Source organism: Microcebus murinus, chromosome 15 (assembly GCF_040939455.1).
Source record: "Microcebus murinus isolate Inina chromosome 15, M.murinus_Inina_mat1.0, whole genome shotgun sequence".
In the NCBI taxonomy this organism is placed as follows: domain Eukaryota; kingdom Metazoa; phylum Chordata; class Mammalia; order Primates; family Cheirogaleidae; genus Microcebus; species Microcebus murinus.
In genome coordinates this window covers 46,065,279-46,085,327 of record NC_134118.1, presented here as the reverse complement: position 1 = coordinate 46,085,327, position 20,049 = coordinate 46,065,279, and the positions used below count along the sequence as shown (strand labels likewise).

At 40.9% G+C, this 20,049-nt stretch overlaps 1 protein-coding gene across 1 annotated transcript in view; it reads left to right on the top strand.

The window, feature by feature from the left end:
* Nucleotides 1–238: 238 nt before the first annotated feature.
* The window catches only part of SCOC (short coiled-coil protein), a 37,338-nt gene continuing 17,527 nt past the window's right edge, over nt 239–20,049 (top strand). Inside the window, exon 1 of the mRNA XM_012783837.2 lies at nt 239–484. Coding sequence (XP_012639291.1) covers nt 418–484 — 67 coding nt within the window. The 5' untranslated portion in view covers nt 239–417. The remainder of the gene's footprint in view (nt 485–20,049) is intronic.

Here is a 20,049-nt window from a genome sequence, read left to right as displayed (position 1 = left end):
AGTTTATGGTAGGTATCCAAAAGATATCTTAATCATATACGATCAATGTCTTCCCTGACCTCATCCTGATGCTTTTTGGGCAATTTCCTTGGCCAGTTCAGCCCACGGAAACTGTATCGGATTGAAGGCAAGGTTTGTCATCTAGCCAGGATACAGCAGGGGTGCAAGTGCAACAGCCTGTGCAGTGAAGAGTTGTAATTCTTTAACTTAGGTCTCTGACCATTTCCGGTTAAGAATGCAACACTCAGGTAAGAACGTCTCAGGTGGAAAGCAGGAAGAGGGTGGCTAGAGCAAGGATCAGATAGCACCTGCTTGGACGCTCACTTATTAATGATTTAACAAGGGCGGTCACATGGGACAACTGCCGCTCTTCTCTGCCCTCGGTTTTCTCACTAACAGGTCTGAAAATTGAACAAGATGGACGGGTCCAGCAAAGAGGAGGAAGACGGCACGTTCACCAACATTTCTCTTGCAGATGACACAGGTAAGGAAGAAACCAAGGAATTCTCAAACACACAATTCAGCAACTGTGTAGTTTTTTAAAAATGTAACTTTTCTTTGTTTTTACTATAATGATAAAACGTGCTTATTGTAGATAACTTGAAAAAAATGTAGCTCCAAAACCAGTTTTTAATTAAGAGCTGTTTTTCTTTTTCCTTTTAAATTAAGTAATAGTTTTTAAAGTTCCTGCAGTTATATTACCTGTGCTTTTTAAAATAAATCAACAGATAAAAGTATACAATGTTTCTTTCCTAAAAGTTCAGGAAGCATGACCTCAAAGTTGTAACTAAAACAAACTATAATATTATCATCACGTTTTGTTCTTCTCTATTTTGTAAACTAATTTATCATTTCTGAAAAATGAGCTAGAATATGCTACAATTATTAGCTTTAAGGATTAGTTCAGAAAATGTCTGGTTTTTAAGAACGAAGTTTGCTGAATTCAACATGAGAGAAGGGAAAAAGGGGTTGAGTGGTTCTAAAATGCTGACGGAAGGGATACCTAGGGCTCATTCAACATCTTGGTGAAAACAGTGCTGAATTGCACAATGTTAACTGGAAACACTTCAAACCTATAAGCACCTAAGTCGTGGTGTGTGTGTGTGTGTGTGTGTGTGTGTGTGTGTGTGTGTGTGTGTGTGGCCGAGGTTGTTGTTTTCTATCCAAGTTCCTTTAGCTCAATCATTGCAAGAAGCCAGCAAGACTGCAGCTAAGCAATGGGGGTTACTAATTTTGATTAACAGAGAGCAGAGCATGAATATTTAACATCAATTGCTCTTTCATACAGCCACGCTTCTCCACTTTCCCCCTAAATGCTTAGATTCAAAAAGTGTCTTTCTAAAGTGCAGCCAGACAATTAGCACAAACCGCCAGCCGGAGCTAAGCTTCCCTCCTGGCACCGCATAAACATGCTGGGGGCTTTGGAAATCAAAGAGAAGTATTTTCAGCCTTTATAAGGAGAGGAAAGGTACAAGGTACGGGGGCTGTTGAGGAAATGGGATACCGCTGTCCTTAACATGCTCCCACCAGGGTGTTTTTAGAAAGTGACAGAGCTGCAGAAGGCAGTGAAGGAAACAAAGACAGAGGGAAACCTAAGTTTCTTAGCTTCTAGAAGGCACGGGGAGTGAGTCTGCGCATGGGGAGCCCTGTATGCTGTGGGCGGGTGCGGCTCTTATGGAGAATGTGCTTGCTTGGAATGTGACTCAGCCCAGTATTCTTTCTGCATTATAACGTGGGCTGAGCCTGAAAGCAAGGTCGCTGGTGGTGCCAAGCCTTTCTGCAACCACTCTCTCATCCACACCATCGCACCCCCGACTGTCCCCTCCCTGTCTCATCCTCTGCCACTCTCACACTTCCAGTGGAGAAAAAAGCAGGAAGGCAATTTAAATGTAGATGCCCAGTCCACTGTTTGCAATGGTTTTGCAGGGGGGCTCTGCAGGAGTTGCTTGCTAACCTGGTCTGACTCCCTTAACACTGAATAACCCGAGAAGGGGTGGGCAATGCATACTCCCTGGGTGGCGGTTAGAGTGATGGCAGCCAAGCGAGAGGTCAAACACCCCCTTGCTCCCTCTCACAACCTCCTCGTTGGTTAGACAGAGTTACAGAATTTTAGTGCAAAAAAGGCCTTTGGGGAGAGTCCAGAATGGTAAGCAGTGGTGGACTCAGGGACTAGCAGTAATTTGTTTTTATATGTCCAAATGGCAAATGGAAATTGTTTATATACTTGTGACAAAAATGCACCAGTTAACTAAAACACCATGTTTCCTTGGCTTTTGGAAACAATTTTATCCATTGGATGTGGTAGCACTGATTAGCTCTTATTCATAAGAGATTCTTGGGCTTTGATAACTAAAAAGTAGGAAAACAAATTATTATGAAATAGATGGAGCTCATTTAGTAGATATCATTCATTCAAATTGTAGAATCCATGCAAGAATAAAGCATTAAAAAGGTATTGCTTGTATTACAGAAAAGTTTAGTCCAATTTCTTACTTTTCTTTTTGTAACACGCACATATACATATGAATACACACACACATACACATACACATATGTAAAAAGGAGACCCAGAGAGGTTGAGTGTTTTGCCCAAGATTGCAGAGCCAGACTGGATAGAAAGGAAGCATTTATTGAACTCTTATGGTCAATAAATTTATAGGTTCAATATTAAATGTAATAGGTTCAATAAATTTATTGAGTTCCAGATACAATGCTAGGTCCTTTTAACATCTTTACAATATCATTGTGATTGTATTGTCCTATTTTACAGATAATAAAACTGTGGCTCAAATTTTTTGAGTAACTTGCTCAAGGTCACTCCCCAAGAAGTGGGAGAGCCCAAGTTCAAACCTGAGCCTTACGTGATTGCAGACACTTCAAGGAAGCACCCTTCTCATCTTCCTATTCCCAGATGGATAGTGAGTGGTAACAGCTGTGTTTCTTCGTGAGTGGCTCTTCAGTAGTTTGTTGGCGCTGGGTACCAGAGAAAGCCTTGCCCCCTTTAATAAGCTCTAAAAATTATAAGCCTTATAGTCTCTAATGGATCTGCCCTGGTGGATACCCAGAAAGACACTGGCGACGCTGGCTGCTGGCCACGTGTGGTGTTGGAAGCTGCTAGAGATGAGGCTATCACACAGGGCAGCTCATTTCTACGCCCCCATTACACTACTTCTTTTCTTATTCAGAGAATGGTGAGAGAAAGGAGAAGGAAGCTCTCGCTAACTCTGGAAAAGGTTTATTTGGGGCGAGGACTGAAGGTGTTGTTTGGTTTACCTTTGGATTTCATTTATTTAAGTAATACTACTTCCTGTTAGTATGGGGCAGCGAGACCTGGCAGTGCCAGACGTTACTCAAATCACAAAACCAGTGGTGCTCCATCAGTTCATGTGTAGGTTAGTTGTATGGATTTCAGAACAAATGTCCCCCTAGAAACAAGGTTACCAATGATAGGATTCCAGCCCAGCCCATCCTGTCTAACCTCGTGAGCCCCAGACTGTGTGCCAAGGTGCCCAGGGGCATGGGGGGGGTCTCAAGCTCTGTTGGATACTGGGAGGACTTCTGCCTGGTGGTCATTCACCGTTTCACACTGGATTGAGCTAAATTTTTTTTTCAATGACATCATCCCTTTTGATGCTAGGTTTTCTGTGGTTGTGAAAGCAAATTCCTTGTAGGTAATGAGGGTGGCAGTTTGAGAAGGTTGGAGAAGTCATGCAGTGCCCAACAGTAAGTAAGTAATTGTGAATGAAGTAAAGTGTGTCCTTTCAATTTAGGTGTAGTACTTTTTTCAAATGGCTACTGAGTTTTTAGGGCATAAAGATGTTACTGAAATGTTTGGATCTAAATACTCAATACACGAAACTGTCTGTAGTTTCTCTTGGCCTTGGAGCACTGTGAAAAAATTACTGAGACATTAGGGGCACCATAAACCAAGATGTTCATAGTCTGGAAATCTCCGGTCTAAGCTGTGCTCTTGCTGAACTGGCCTCACTTTGGGGACCTCAGGGGTGGCAGTCACACAACGCAGGACAAAGGAGTATTGATGTCACCTCCTTCCCGCGTGTCTGGTCCCCTGCCTTTGATGCCACCAAACATCTCAGGCTCCCCTTTAACTTCTTTCATCTCTCATCTCAGGCTCCTTTGGGAACCCATTTCCTCCATGTTTTCCCCAGGATTGTGTCATTGGCTACTTCCTTCTCTGTCTAGACACACTCTCTGCATGATCCCGTCACTCCCAGTTCCATTCACACCGTCCACACTACATCCCAGCGACTCTAAAACAGAGGTTGCAGATTCAAACACCTTCAGGGCCAGGTGGTGTGTATGTGGAAAAGAGGCAACAGGCACGCCATCATTTGTTTTATTCAGTTTCCAAAACAAACGATTTAAATTTCAATTTTGTTTTAAGTTGATTTGGTTTTTCATCACGCATCTTTTAAATATACCAGACATTGCTCTTACTGTGGTTTATTTCACAATGGCACCTCAAGTTTAATTCTTTCAAAGACATGCTTTGCTTGCATATTAAATATATGGGAACATTCTTCATTTCTCACCATTTGCCTTGATATGCACAGTCCTCTTGGACTAGATTTCATTTTCTACTTTTTTTTCTTATTTATTAAATTGACCAAAAAAATTGTATATATTTATGGTGTACAACATGATGTTTTGATGTATGTATACATTGTGAAATGGCTAGATCAAGCTAATTAACATATTAATTACCTCAAATAATTATCATTTTTGTGGCAAGAACACTTAAAATCTACTCTCTTAGTAATTTTTAAGTATATAATATATTGTTATTAACTATAGTCAGCATGATGTACACTAGATCTCTTAGACTTATTCCTCCTATCTAATTGAAATTCTGTATCTTTTGACTATCTCCCAATCTTCCTACCCCTAACCTCTAGTAACCATCATTCTACTCTCTGCTTCTAAGACTTCGATGTTTTTAGATTCCGTATGCAAGTGAGATCATGTAGGATTTGTCTTTCTGAGCCTGGCTTATTTCACTTAACATAATGTCCTCCACGTTCATCCATGTTGTTGGAAATGGCAGGACCTCTTCTTTTTTAAGGCTGAATTCTTCCACTGTGTGTGTATACATACTACATTTTCTTTATGCATTTATCTGTCAACAGGCATTTAGGTTATCTTGGTTATTGTAAATAATGCTGTAATGAACATGGGACTGCAGATATTTCTTTCACATACTGAGTTTAAACCCTTTGGCTATGTACCCAGTAGTGGGATTGCTGGATAACATGATAGTTCCAGTTTTAATTTTTTGAGGAACCTGTTTTCCACACTGTTTTCCATAATGGCTACTTAATATACATTCCCTTCAACAGTGTGCAAGGGGCCCCTTTTCTCCACATCCTGGCCAACTCTTGTTATCTTTCATCTTTTTGATAATAGCCCTCCTAACAAGGTGTGAGGTGGTGTCTCATCGTGATTTTAGTTTGCATTTCTCTGAGGATTAGTGATGTGGAGCAGTTTTTCATATAAACTGTTGGCTGCTTGCATGTCTTCTTTTGAGAAATGTCTATTCAGGTCCTGTGCTTGTTTTTTTTTAACTGGGATATTTGTTTTCTTGTATTTTCTACCTTTGATTGAGATAAGGGAATACAAAGTAGTTTACTTTCCTCTTAACTCTACCATAAGAAAACTATAGAGCAATTGTGATGGTAAAATGACAACCAGCACAGAACCTCAGGCCAGGGGCCCAGCCAAGAGGCGAGGGCTGCAAGCTCCTAGACAGCATGTGTCCTGCTCAAAGGGCAGAGCTGCTTCCTGCTTCTAGCTCACTACTGCCATGGAGGGACAGAAATGCACATAAGTGGAATTTTTAAGAGACACTGGATATTTTGATTTTTTCTACAATTTCCTGATTTTTCCATGTTTTCCCCCTAATCCTAATTTTAAAAACAACAGTACAGAGATCCAAACAAAACACATCTGCCAGACAGATGTGAATGCAGAAGAAACTATTTTCTGAGTTCTGTTCTTGAATCTATCACTTGTCTTCATCTCTCTTCTGAGTTTCCAATTCATACTCCAGCTGCTTGCTAGACACCTGGATATCCCCCAGGTGTCAAATAAACTCATCCTTTCCTCCAATCTATTCCCACTCCTGTATTCATAATTTTAATTAATGGCCCCCACCATCCACCCAGTTACTTAAGCTAGAAATCCATATGCCATTCCTTCTCTCTCACAACCTGATCAATCACTGATTCTTGTTGACTTGACCTTGAAAATGTTTCTCAGATAAATCTGGCCTTCTCCGTCCCTACCACCGCTTCCTGGATCAGCTCCTTATTATCCCCCACAGAAACCACAGCACCAACCTCCCAACTGTTCTTCCTATTTCCATTTTTATCCCTTCACATTGACCATATCACCACCTCTCCCTGCAGAGAACAATCAATGCCTTGCATCCCCTGCTGGATAAAGTCCAAGACACTGAGCATGGCATTGAAGGTTTCCCTACCCAGCTCTTCAGTGTCATTTCCTGCCACACAATTTGGGCTCAGTAGGGGACACTTAATGTTCCATCTACATGCTGCCTATTTCATGCCTCTGGGCTTTGCGCTGCTCCCCCCTTTGTCTGGAATGACACTATCCACCTTTCTCTTTGCCTGGCCAATTCCTCTCACCCTTTAAGGCCCTACTCAGGCATTACCTCCTCCAGGAAGCCTTCCTTGACCTTCCCAGTCTGAGTTAGATTTCCTTTCTCCTTCCTGAGAACCCCAAGCATACCTCTCTGTGTATTTTTTTTTTTCACAGCATATTGTACTTGAGTGTGTGTATGCGTGCACAAATCAATAGACTACAAGCTTAGCTATCCTAAATTGTTTCCACTTCTTAGAGTTTCTTTTCTGTCTCCACTCCTGGGTCAATGCAGTTCTGTTTTCAGCACACCTTTCACATGCTGTCACATGCTGGTAGTGGACAGGACCTGGCTGTTTGAAGAATTGGCACCGGCTAGTGTGGCAGCCAGGGCTTGACTGTTGGAGTCAGTTGCTTAGATTTGAATCTGTTAGACTTTGAGCAAGTTATTTACCATCCCAGTTCCCTCAGCTGCCAAATGATCACAAGACTATGTCTCGGAATTGTTTTGAAGATTAAATGAAATAATAAAGGAAGCTTCTTGAACTAGCCTGGCGTAGAGTGAGTGCTCAGTCCATTTTCGTTCCTCCGCTGCCCACTTCAAGGAGCTCCCTCAAGAGTTTCTTAAAAGGCTCTGAGATTTGTCCACACCGGTTCTCATGGTAACGGCAGTGTCCTGTGGACATGGCGCCGTACGCAGGGGCTGCCCGTTGCCGTCCTCCTGAGGAGGAAGGGGAGGTGGATATGAACAAACTCTTTAAACAAGAGCACGATTCTTTTCTGATAAATATAATGAAGCCACTCTCCCCTCTTCATCCCAGCCCTCACCGCCTCCCCGTCCATGTCCTTCCCGTCGCTTTTCTCCTTTATGCCTCAGCCTCCTTCCTGACTCCGCTCTCTAAAACCTCTCCTGAATAATATTCAAAGCTGCGCCTGCGTCTGCTTTTGGCATCGGCCAATTAGCCCTCATTGTAAGGTTGTAATATGCTTCCCAGAGAAGTGGCACAATTGTTGTGCGCTTTTATGCAGGGCTGCTTCCTACCACTATGTGGAAAATGCAACAATACCCCCTCACGCCCTGCTGAAAGCCGCCCGGGTTTGAAAGGCTTTCAGAAGGCCATCTGCCACCCCCTCAGCCAAGCAGAAGATCAGACACGAGGCCCTGCATTAGTTAGCACTCCAAGTAAAAGGTATCAAGGGTCTGGACTCCTTTTCATCTCATCCTCCATTATAATAAGGGCTAAAGAAGGAAATAGACTTGTGGCTACCCAGCTGAGAGAACACTGAGCCGTAGCAGGAGTCTTGCCAGTGAAAGGGGAGCAGGCCTTTCTTTTCTGATGGTGAATGAAGGCAGTGTTCGCAGCCAGCTCCACGCTTCCAAGTGTCTGCTGCGCGGCTGGTAAAAGCTTTGCCGGGTTACACCGGGCATCTTGGGAGATAGCTGTGCAGACGACAGTCCCAGCCAGAGAGGGAGCATCCTTGAACAAGTGCACAGGGATGTGGCCAGTGTCAGCTGTGCGTGTGTTGGTCGGGACCAGGGAAGCCCCCCTTTCCCGTCATCTCTATTTACAGCCTACAATGAATTTGGCCATGAATATTAATTGAAAAGATTATTCAGACATCCTTAAGAGTGTCAAAAAAGATCAGCTCTAGTGTGTTGGAAATGTTATTTTTAGTGAAATCGGACAAGTGTATTCATTGCACCAGCAATAGCAGAAAGTTTTAGCAAATCTTAATTGGCATGTGGGATCCATCTAAGTGTGGATAATGACAGGGGCAGAGTGAAATATCTGTTCCTGTAAGCTGAAGATAATATGGACAGTGGCATTAGGAAAACCTCCCCTGGCCCAGCAAAATGCCTTAGAGACTTAGCATGAGAGATTCAATAAGAAAAAGGAGATTAACTCTGCTTCTCAGCAGCTTCTGAGAGTCGTATGGCTCTGGGGTCACTAATGTATTGCTAGAAATTCTAAGTGCTCTTTCTGCAAAGAAATCTTCAATCAGAAGAAATCCACTTAACTGAAATAAATGATCTAGCATAATAATGCAAAACTAGCTTTAATAAACAAGCTTAAGAAATGGAGTGTTAGGGCAATATCTAATGCTTTCAGTAATCTAGAATGTTCTCTACTTTTCTCATCAAATGATAAGTATTAATATTTTGACTGTTTCTTTAAAAGACAAAACCATCCATCAGTTGCCTATGTGTTTTGTCTTCATTAGATTAACAAAAACAAAAAGGGGTGGAGGAGTTACAATATTTCCATGTTACATTTATATGAAATCTTTCACAATAGTGCTAAATTTTTTTTCCAGAAGAGATCTGGGAAATCAAGGGTGAGTATTATTTACCTGAGCTCATGAGCTGGCAAGATGCTGACCTTTCCCAGGTCCACGTCCTGTTGAGAAGGGGGCAGGGTGGCTGAAGGGACCTTCATTTCACAAAGGCCCCATGGATTAGGTCAGCTTTGGACATACTTTCCCTCACAGGCCTCCTGCCTGCTTGACTTGTGCAGAATTTGAGGGTCGGAGCCTGCTTTTCCTTAGAGAACCTTAAGGTCCCCTTGGCCTCCAAAGATAGTCTGGGGTGCAGAGAGGAGGAGGACATCGGCCCTCGAAGAACAGGACAAATTAGATAATCAGCTTCTGTTGGGTTCCCCAACCCTAGAAATAAACATTTTAAATGATCCGAAAGCTATTAAGTGACCCTACTGGAAATAATGTATCTGCCAATCACGGAACCAGAGTTATTGTAAAAGCTGTTCCAGAAAGACATGTTTTGCTTTCCTAGATAGACTTTAGTATTCATTTGCAATCCTCAGCGTTGCAAACATAAAAGACTCAGTGGCAGCCCCTGTGAATGGACTGCAAGAATAGTGAGCCCCCTTGCTGCCTTTCTGTGGGTGACCTGGGTCCTCCCTCCACCAGCCGCCTTGGGACGCACACAGTCAACAGCAGGCTCTTTTCAACCCTGACGGACTTTCTTCCCCATTTAATCATTGTTCCCTTGTTTCTCCACACACACGTCTCATTGTCAGCGTAATGACTTTGGCTCGGAGTACTTGGCTGCGCACATGCGCGGTTCTCATTGCTGGTAGCGTGATGTTAGTAAAGGCTGTTTGAAAAAGCTTGTGTTTTAAAACACATTCTTCTTTTCTTATCCCTCCTGAGAATCTCCACTACCTCTTTCGCAGCTGACAAAAAGCTTTACTATTGTTTTTTCGTGCGTGTGAATATTTTGCTTTCATTTTCATTCTTGGTTGCAAGGTTAGTGGATTTTTCTAAGGTCACTATAAATAGTTGGAAAGTTTCATCTATAAAATGGTTTAGAGGATTTTTTTAAAAACAACGTTTCTTATTTATTTTTTTTTATTTTGGAAATATAAATGACTTGAGTTGTATGCTATTACAATGTTTCTCAACTCGCACAGGGTGGATTTCTGTCCCTTCTGCTTTAAGCACTTTAACATACTGTCAAAATGGAATTTCTGTAATAAAATATTACTGATGTATAATTTGAGAGACTTTTCAGTTTGCAGTGACTGTTGACCCCAAACACTAAATTTCTCAGCCAATATCCCTCTATAAAATATCTAGTGATCTTCAAGCACACAGCTGCCCTGGGAGAGCTTATATTTCAAGGAATTTCTCAAGGAATACTCTTTCACAGAATTTTTTTTAACTAACACAAACACTAACTTCTTTATTTGTCTATTTTGTAACGGGACATTATCCTTTTTTTATAAAGTGTGATCATTTGACTGTGAAGGAACTAGGCAAATTCATAGCTAACTGATGGATTTTCTTTTTTAAGCTTTCATTGTTTCCTTCCTTCCTTCCTTCCTTCCTTCCTTCCTTCCTTCCTTCCTTCCTTCCTTCTTTTCTTTTCTTTTCTTTTCTTTTCTTTTCTTTTCTTTTCTTTTCTTTTCTTTTCTTTTCTTTTCTTTTCTTTTCTTTTCTTTTCTTTTCTTTTCTTTTCTTTTCTTTTCTTTTCTTTTCTTTTCTTTTCTTTGACAGGGTCTCATTCTGTCGCCCAGGCAAGAGTGCAGTGTAAACTCCTGGACTCCAGCAATCCTCCTGCCTCAGCTTCCTGAGTAGCTGCGACTACAGGTGTGTACCACCATGTCCAGCTATGATCATTTTTTAAAAGCACACAGTACATGTAATATTTCTGCCATGTTCTAGTGATTACATCTTTAAGAGTATTGTTTTTATTCTTAAAGAACTTTTTTGAGGGAAGCAGAAGAACTAAAGCAGGAATTGGAGAAAGATATTAATCAGATGTCCTTCTAGTTTTCCTGTAGGTTCTCAATTCTGGTGACAATTAGAAAATCAGTTGGTTTCTTAATAATTCCCAGTTAACTCTTTGGGTTCTTGTCATTATGTAAAAAATAACTCATCATTCATCACGAATAACTAAGAGAGTCACAAAAAATATATATATTCAGAGTAAGCCCACATTTTACTAATTAGTCATTACCTCTTAGATGAATAATGATAATAAACATTTATTAATAACATATTATGTGCCATGCACTGTGTTAAGAACTTTACATGTATTATCTCAATTAATCCACTCAAATATCATGCTATAGGTATTATTATCTTTGTTTTTGAGTTTAAAAACTGGGGCTCAGAAAGTTTTAGTATCTTGTACAATACAGAGTTGGGATTCTAGACCAGGTATGAGTGACTTCAAAGCCTTTGTCAAATGACAATATATCAGGATAGAAATTACCAGGTAGATAGCAAACTGTACTATACTGACTAGGTAGAAGCAATAAGCTGCCCACATCGTAGGTATTGAATAATGAAATATGACCCTCTAGTTATGTTATGAGGTCAGTGTTTCAAAAATGTAATCATGGAATCAGAGGGCAAGAAGAGCCCCAGAGGCTCTCTAACAATATTGGAATATGCTCAGACAAGGAAGGTAGAATGTAAAATTGCATCTATGTTATGATTACAACCATGTAAACGTAATTTATATATTTGGACTAGAATGGGAAGGGAACTTGGAAAACTGTATTTGTGTAGAGGGTTTATAGGTCATTAGATTTTCATGGTATATTTATACAATAAATTTTTCTTAAAAAATAAGATTAACACTACAGTTTTTCTAATAAATGGAGGTAAGGTATTAATCTTAACATGGGTGCAAATTTTGAGATGCATGTGAAAATATCAGTGCTTGGTTTATGGACACCTATCATAGCACCACCACTGCTTTGCATTTTAACGATGCATGCAAAAAGTTTTCTTGGAACATATAAAATGTAGAAAGTGATAAATTTAGCTATGGGACACCCAAGGAACAGAGGGTGGGGAGTGGGAGATATAATACACAAATTGTAAATGTCACCCTTCAGCACAGTCATATCCTTTTCATTTTCATTTTATCTTTTATTTTGAAATATTTTCGAACTACAGAAAACTTGCAAGTGCCCTAAAAAAAGGATTCTTTTTCCTGAAATATTTGAGAGTAAGTTGCCAACCTAATACCACATCACCTCTGGATACTTTAATGTGTGTTTCCTACAAACAAGGACTTTCTCCTTCCTAACCACAATACAACTGACAAAGTCAGGAAAATAACATTCTTACATTTCTCTCACTTAATCTTCAAAACCCACAGAAGTTTCACCAGTTGTCTTCATACTATCCTTTACAGCAAAAGTGTCCAGTTCAGAATCATACAGGGCATATAGCTGTCATGTCCCTTTAGTTTCCTTCAATCTGGAACAATTCCTCAATCTTTTCTTGAGTTTCATGACCTGGATAGCTTTAAAAATTACAGGGTAGTTATTTTGTGAAATGTTCCTTAATTTGTGTTTGTCTGATGTTTCCTCATGGTCAATAAGTTTTACAAGAATATCACAGTAGGATACTGTGTTCTTTTCATTGCATCCTATCAGGTGGCACATATTAATAATTTCTCTTTTCCTTTTTACTAGTCAGGTTAACTTTGATCCCTTGATTGTGGTGGTGTCTTACTCATTTTCCTTTAGTAATTAGCAAGTATTCTGGAGGGGGATATTTTGAGACTATCTAAATATTCCATTTAACATCAAACTACTTATTTATTTATTTATATCAGGATAGACTCGTGGTATCCTAATGTATTGTGTGTTATAACCCCCAGCGCATCTTTAGAGAAGGACAAGAAGAAGAGCCACTTATTATCTTAAGATCTTATATATGGTATTTTAATCAAGTATACATGGATTATATTCCTACTGCCCTGAATCATGTGAATTCTCACTTATACTCACTGCATTCTTCTCCTGTAAATTAGTCTACAAGCTTATGTTCAGCAGAGATAGGGAAGGGTGACCAACAAGGAAAGGTTGAATATTCTTTTATTAATTTATCCATTTAGCAATTATTTAATGAGAGCTTACGATGTGCCAGGCACTTGATTTAGACTCTCTGGTTTGAGTCTCAGGCTGCTCCTTCTGCAATTAATGGCTACTGGATGGAAGTGGGTATAGACAGCACGTGTTCCCACTGTCATGTGGCCGGACTCGCCAAAGTTGTTCGCCTTAATTTCCTTCAGGAGACAAAGTGTTTATAAACCAGACATTGGTATTTTTGCATGGATCTCAAATCCAGGACTCACATGAGGATTATGACCTTAACGTATCAGACCTTCTACATATCAGATAATCCCACTTTGACAAAACAGTGACACAGAGCAGAGCTGTCTTTGCCATTTCGCTATTCTATTTTTCCTAACCCTTCCTCCTACATTGTTGTAAGAAAAGCACTTCATCACAGTCGGTCTTATTTTCATCATTCTAATAGAAGTTGACCAATAGTAGCATCTTTAACTTGTTATTTCTCATGTTTTCTATTTTTCTCTCTTTTTTATCATTACCTCCACCAATGTTTTATCCACTCTGCCCTTTGTCTTTAGCAAGACTTTTATCCTCTCTTAATTGCTCTCTGTGGCTTGTGTCTCCTCTCCATTGCCATGTTCTGTCCCCTCCCCTTCCCTTATCTCTGTGTGTTCCTGGTCCTCCTCCTTTCTCATCCTGATCTCGGGGGCTGACCTTTGCATTCCTTGCTCCTCTGGTCCCACTGCTGATTAACACTCCTAGCACTCCCTATTGTGTTGATGGCTTCAGGGTTTGGAGATAAAGCAACACCTGACTAATCTGAGTTGAATAATTTTTAGAAAAGTTTTAGCTTTGTTATTTTAAAGAAAGGAAGTCTTTGGCTCAGATAAATATGAGTTTATGCATGTATAATTTACATTGCTGAAGGGTTACAATCATTGCTGCTAGGTCTGTTAACTGCTCACATACAGATGTTGCTGTTAAGGCTATTTGCCATGTTTGTCATTCATTTACGGAGTACGCCTTTTCCTTAGGCAGCACTGAGCAATGGTTAAATTTCCAAGTTCTACAGTTGAAGTCCCTGGAATCAAATCTTGGCTCAGCTAGCGGTGGTAGTACTGGGCATGTTATTTAACCTCTCTGAACTTTAGTTTCCAGTTGACAACTACCGCAGGGCTGGGTTAGCCTAGGGTGTACCCACCCCTTCTCAGCCTGGGTTCTGAGAGGTAACTAAGCCTTCCTAAGGCATCCATTGTATCCAGTGAATTAAATTCTCTCCTTGCATCTAGAAAGGTACTAGTTATTTACCATTCTTGGGGAATCGAGAAAGTAGTCATTCAAATTTTTTTTTCTGTGTTCTGTGGTTCATTTGGGGAAACCTTGTTGAGAAAGACTGAGATGCTTAAACAGAAATTTCTCTTTGGAAAACTGCATAAAATTGACTCAGCCTTCTTAAAATGGTGATTCCATTTTAAGAAGGAGGAAGAACTTACATTTCTATTCTGTAGAATTTCTATTCATTTGGACTAAGAGCTCCTTGATTTATTAAAGCTCTTATTATTGCTTATGAATTGAAGATTAACTGAAATTCCACTAGTATTTCAGATGTGTCCATTATTTTGTATTTTCCATTCAATATTTTTTATAGAATGGGAAAAATTTCTTTAACAAACTTTGTTCTGATTATTATTGCCCCATAACAACATACACCACAACTTAGTGTTGTAAAGGAACAGCCATTTTATTTTGCTATTTTGTGGCTCAGTGATTCAGAAAGGACTTAGGTAAGCAGTTCTCCCTTAGGGTGTCTCGCAAGTAGCTGCTGTCCCTGAAGTCTGACCAGCTGGACATCCAAGATGGCTCACTTACACAGCCATGATGGAAGCTGGCTGTTGACTGGTGGCTAAGCCGGGGGTATAAACAGAGCACCTGAACATGGCCTCTTCAGTACATTGGCTCTGGGGAAGTTGTATTTCTTCTTGGTGGTTGGTTTTCCCCAGAGCAAGTGTTCTAAGACCACCAGGTTGTGTGGCGTTTTATGACCGACCCTTAGAAGTCACATAGCATCACTTCCATCACGCTCCATGGGGAGAGGCAGCCCCAAGACTGCTCAGATTCAAGGGGAAGAAACACAGGAGAGCAGGTCCATGAGAGGATGTCAAAGAATTTGCCACCAGTTAAAAAAAAATCACCACAGATGGTCCTCCGCATACAGATTATTTACAGCCTTCCAGATACAAATACATTCGCCTTGTCCCAAGATCCCCCCCAAAGTCTCATATAACATGACACTGACTCGGGCTCAAGATGCGGGTTCTCGGGACACTGATGCGGGTGTGGACGAGTCTCCTCAGGATCGATTCTTCGCACGCTTTGTCCTCTGTCTGCACACTTGTGAATTAAACAGACATTTTCTGTTCCACACACACCCAAGACACAGTAGTGATGTGGGGCTAGGACAGTGTTTACTGCATTGAACTGGAAACGAGACCAAGTGTTGGCTTCAGCCGCGTAGGCTCATACTACCTGGTAGACAGTTTGCTACAGTGGAATCAGACTCGGAAGACTTTTGGTCCCAGCCCTGTGGTGAGACTTCAAGCAAGTCACTTTACCTCTCTGGATCTCGTTTTCCACACATGATGAAATTAAGACTAATAAATCCCTTTGAGAGCTCTTTCAGCTCAAAAGTTTTGTGAGTCCATGGAATGGCGAAATTGTACTATATGAACAGATAAAAGTCACCACGCATAATTAATAGCATTCCACAAGTACAAAATGTAACTAAGTGAAGGATAAAAATTAAGTATGAAGTAATAAAGAAGCAGATTTTGGCCGGGCGCGGTGGCTCACACCTGTAATGCTAGCACTCTGGGAGGCTGAGGCGGGCGGATTGCTCGAGGTCAGGAGTTCAAAACCAGCCTGAGCAAGAGCGAGACCCCGTCTCTACTATAAATAGAAAGAAATTAATTGGCCAACTAATGTATATAGAAAAAATTAGCCGGGCATGGTGGCGCATGCCTGTAGTCCCAGCTACTCGGGAGGCTGAGGCAGAAGGATTGCTTGAGCCCAGGAGTTTGAGGTTGCTGTGAGCTAGGCTGACACCACAGCCCTCTAGCCTGGGCAACAAAGTCAGACTGTCTCAGAATAAAAAAAAAGCAGCAGCAGATTTTTTTGTGTGTGAAATAAAAACTTACTTTGCACCAATGTTGCCACTAGAGGTCACCAATATACCACCTCAAAGAGAATAAATAGGCTCATCACTAATAGCTCCCAGTCTATGGCCTCTCACTGGCACTTGCGATGTTTTTTCGTTTACCATGAATATCTGCTGACAGTTGTCAGAGACATATGTTATGATGAGGTGACATCAGTTGTCACTCTGGGGGATGTTCCACATGTGCTTAATGTAAGTGTCAAGAACCGCCACTGGAACAGTAAGGAAAATTATTTCTTTGGCTTTTCTGCCCTCTCACTGGGATGTGATCAGGGGAGGTGAGACAATCTGATAGAAAGTGATATGAGCTTTGAGGGGAAAAGACACTGTGGAGCTCCAGTGTGATCCTCTAATGCAGCATAGACATATCTGCTCTTTATGTCCTAGACAAAGTGAGGACCTGGAGCAGAACATTCATTCATTCATTCAGCCCATATTTATGGACATGCATTCAGGCGCTGTGCTGGGCAATGGGGCTACATTAGTGGAGAAGATGCAGTTGCTACTCCCATGGAATTTAAGAGATCATGCATAGGTGGTTTCTAATCAGATTCAGCTACTACTTACACCACGCCAGCTCCCCTCTGATTTTCTTATTTCGTCTTCCCACTTGCAGCACAGCAAGGGTCAGGGACTTTTTTTCTGAAGTGACGCTAGAAGTACACTCTAGGCCTTTTATATCAAGTCTAGATCAGAACCATAGAGATACCTGCATGAAAATGTTAAAATGTTGAATTCAGCTGTGGCCAACAATGCTTGTTAGAAAAAAATCAAATAAAATGTATTTTAACATAAAACTCTTTGGATGGGAGAAACAATGCTCCAAGTGAGATTAACGCCTGAAACATAAAGATCCATAGAGATTTCCTGTGAAGAACTTCTGTGAGTGAGCAGGATGATTCCAGAGTACCTCTGAAGGCTATATCAATTCTTGGCGTCCCAAAATGAAAAGGCTACATGATATTTCCTTATGATTTGCCTCATGTAGTACATGAAGAAAACCTACTTCAAACTCCAGAACTCGCAATTCTATCATCAAGGATGAGTTGCAAAGAGTTCCTGGCTCTATCCATAATTTGAGGAGCTGTTTCTCCTATGGGTTGAAGGGGACGTGAACTGACTTAAACAAGTTGTCATCAGACTTTAGACCAGATGCTGAGGTGGCTTCTGAGCAGAACACAGGTGATATTGCGATCTCCTAGTGGTAAGGCTTTCTTTAGTTTTCTGCCTTCACTGCAGAAGGTAACAGGGAGCCTGGCCGGACCTCTGCCTCATGCCGGGGACCCTGATCTGCTTTGCTACTCTGCTAACTAAGGATCCTGGCAATTGTTAATTTTAGCCAATTGTTTTAAAACAAACTAGAGACAGGCTTGTTCTTACTTCTGATTGTTGCAGAGTTTGGCCAAATAATGGAAAAGAAAGGCAAAGGGGAGAGCTACAAATTACTGCTTGATTTGTTTTAAAAACAATATTATTAATGTGCCATTGCCTTCCATGGATGCTTCTTCAATCTCCAGTTGGTTCTCTTCCATTTTGAACTTTATGTATCCAACCAACACTTTCTGAGACATTTTGTAGTCTTTCCCTTAAGATATTTTATGTAGAAGGAGGAAGAAAAATGGGAATTTGTCGCAGAATTTAAGATTCTTCGATTTAGAGGTTTTGGGGAGAGGCAAACTGTGACAGGCTGTGAGTGTCGCTTCCTGTTCTTGCTGGTATTCCAAGAGCACAAGGACCTGACCCAGCCTTTATTCGGGTGTGTTTTGCAGAGAGCAACCTTAAGGGATGAGGTAATGCCTCCCTGTTTAAAGAGCAAGCCTGCTTCCATGGGCCATAACAGTAATAGAGTTCCCAAGCTCAATGTTCCTCTCCTGCATCACCACCTACTGCCTATGCAGGAATCTACTGGGGCCCTCTGCCTCACCCACATGGGACTTGATGGTCAGGGGAAACACAAGGAAACCAGAATGACGCTCATGCTGCTGGTGAGCTGTGAGCAAAAGACTCCCTGGTCTCTGAACCAGGCACCTCACGTCTTTTGCCAGCATTCGTGAAACAGGTAATTGTTGGCTTGTAAGTACAGTTGACCTTTGAGCAACGTGAGTTTGAACTGTACAAGTCCACTTACACGTGGAGTTTTTAAAATAAATATAATGGAAAACCTTTTGGAGATTTCGACAATTTGAAAAAATTCAGACAACACTTATAGCCTAGAACTATTGAAAAAATTAAGAAAATGTTAGGTATGTCATGGATGCATAAAATATATGTAGATACTAGTCTATTTTATCATTTACTACCATAAAATATATATAAATCTATTATCAAAATGGTAAAATTTATATAAACCTAAGCACACAAACACAGACCATATATGGTGCCATTTGCGGTTAAGAGAAATATAAACAATTGTCAAGATGGCAGTATTAAATCATAACTGCATAAATTAACTGTAATGCATTCTGGACTACTGTGATAATTTTGTAGCCACCTCCTGTTGCTATTGCAGTGAGTTCAAGTTTTGTGAGTATCTGCTTAAAATGCTGTGAGACGCTAATCATCACACGAGCAGTTCTCTCCAGTAAATTACATATTGCAGTCACAGGTGATCTCTCTAAGTTCTCACATATTTTTCATTGTGTTGGGTGTAAATACCATAAACCATGAATAATACCATGGGACCCCCACAAAGTGCCACTAATGGTGCTGGAAATGCTGCCAAGAAGCAGAGAAAAGTCATGACATTATAAGAAAAAGTTGAATTGCTTGATATTTACTGCAGATTGAGGTCTGCTGCTGCAGTTCCCTGCCATTTCAAGATAAACTAATCCAGCCTAAGAATCCTTGTCAAAAAAGAAAAGGAAAATCATGAAGTCATTGCTGTAGCTACTCCAGCAGGTTTGAAAACCTTTCACTTTTTGCCAAATACCTTTTTGTGTCATATTGAAAATGCAACTTTTGAATGGGCGCGGGATTGCTGTAAGAAGGCATACCTCTAGACTTTAATATGATTTGAGAAAAAGCGAAGTTATTATATGACAACTTAAAGCTGAAGGAAGGTAAAGGATCTAAAGCTGGAGAATTTAATGCCAGCAAAGGATGGTTTGGTAATTTTAGACAGAGGCATTTTTTTTAAATGTCAGGATAACAGGAAAAGCATCTTCCACTGACCAAGAGGCAGCAGACGAGTTCTAAGATGCCATTAAGAAAATCATTGAAGAGAAAGAGTATCTGTCTGAAGAGGTTTTTAGTGCAGACAAAAGTGCCCTATCCTGGCAAAAAGAAAAAAAAGGGACATTTATTAGTAGTGAAGAGAAGTGAGCACCAGGATTTAAGGCCGGAAGGGCTAGGCTAACTCTGCTGTTTTGTGCAAATGCAGTCAGGGTTACGATCAGGGCTGTCCTTATCTATGAAGCTGCTAACCCCTGAGCCTTTCAGGGATGGGGAACCTGTGGCCTTCTGATTTTCAAAATTGTTCTTTGTTAAGCACCAGAGGAAGCAATAAAATCTTCATCTTTCCCTGCCGCACCCTTTTTAATAAAAGCATTTGTGCTGTAAATTTGAATGCAGTCAAAAGTCTGCACTCGAGGATCCAGAAAGCCACATGTGGCCCCAAGGCCACAGGTTCCCCCCCACCACCTTGACGTTTGTCCTTGAAATCAGGAAGTGCCTTGGCAGTAAGGGACTGCCTTTTAAACCTTTTTGATATTGGACAATTCCCCTGGCAACCCAGAACCCCAGGAGGTCAGTACTGAAGACGTTGAAGCGGCCTACTTGCCCCCAAACACAACATCTCTAAGTCAGCCTCTAGATCGGGGGTCATAAGGACCTTTAAGGCTCATTTTGCAAAGTACTCTCTGGACAGGATGGTCAACACTA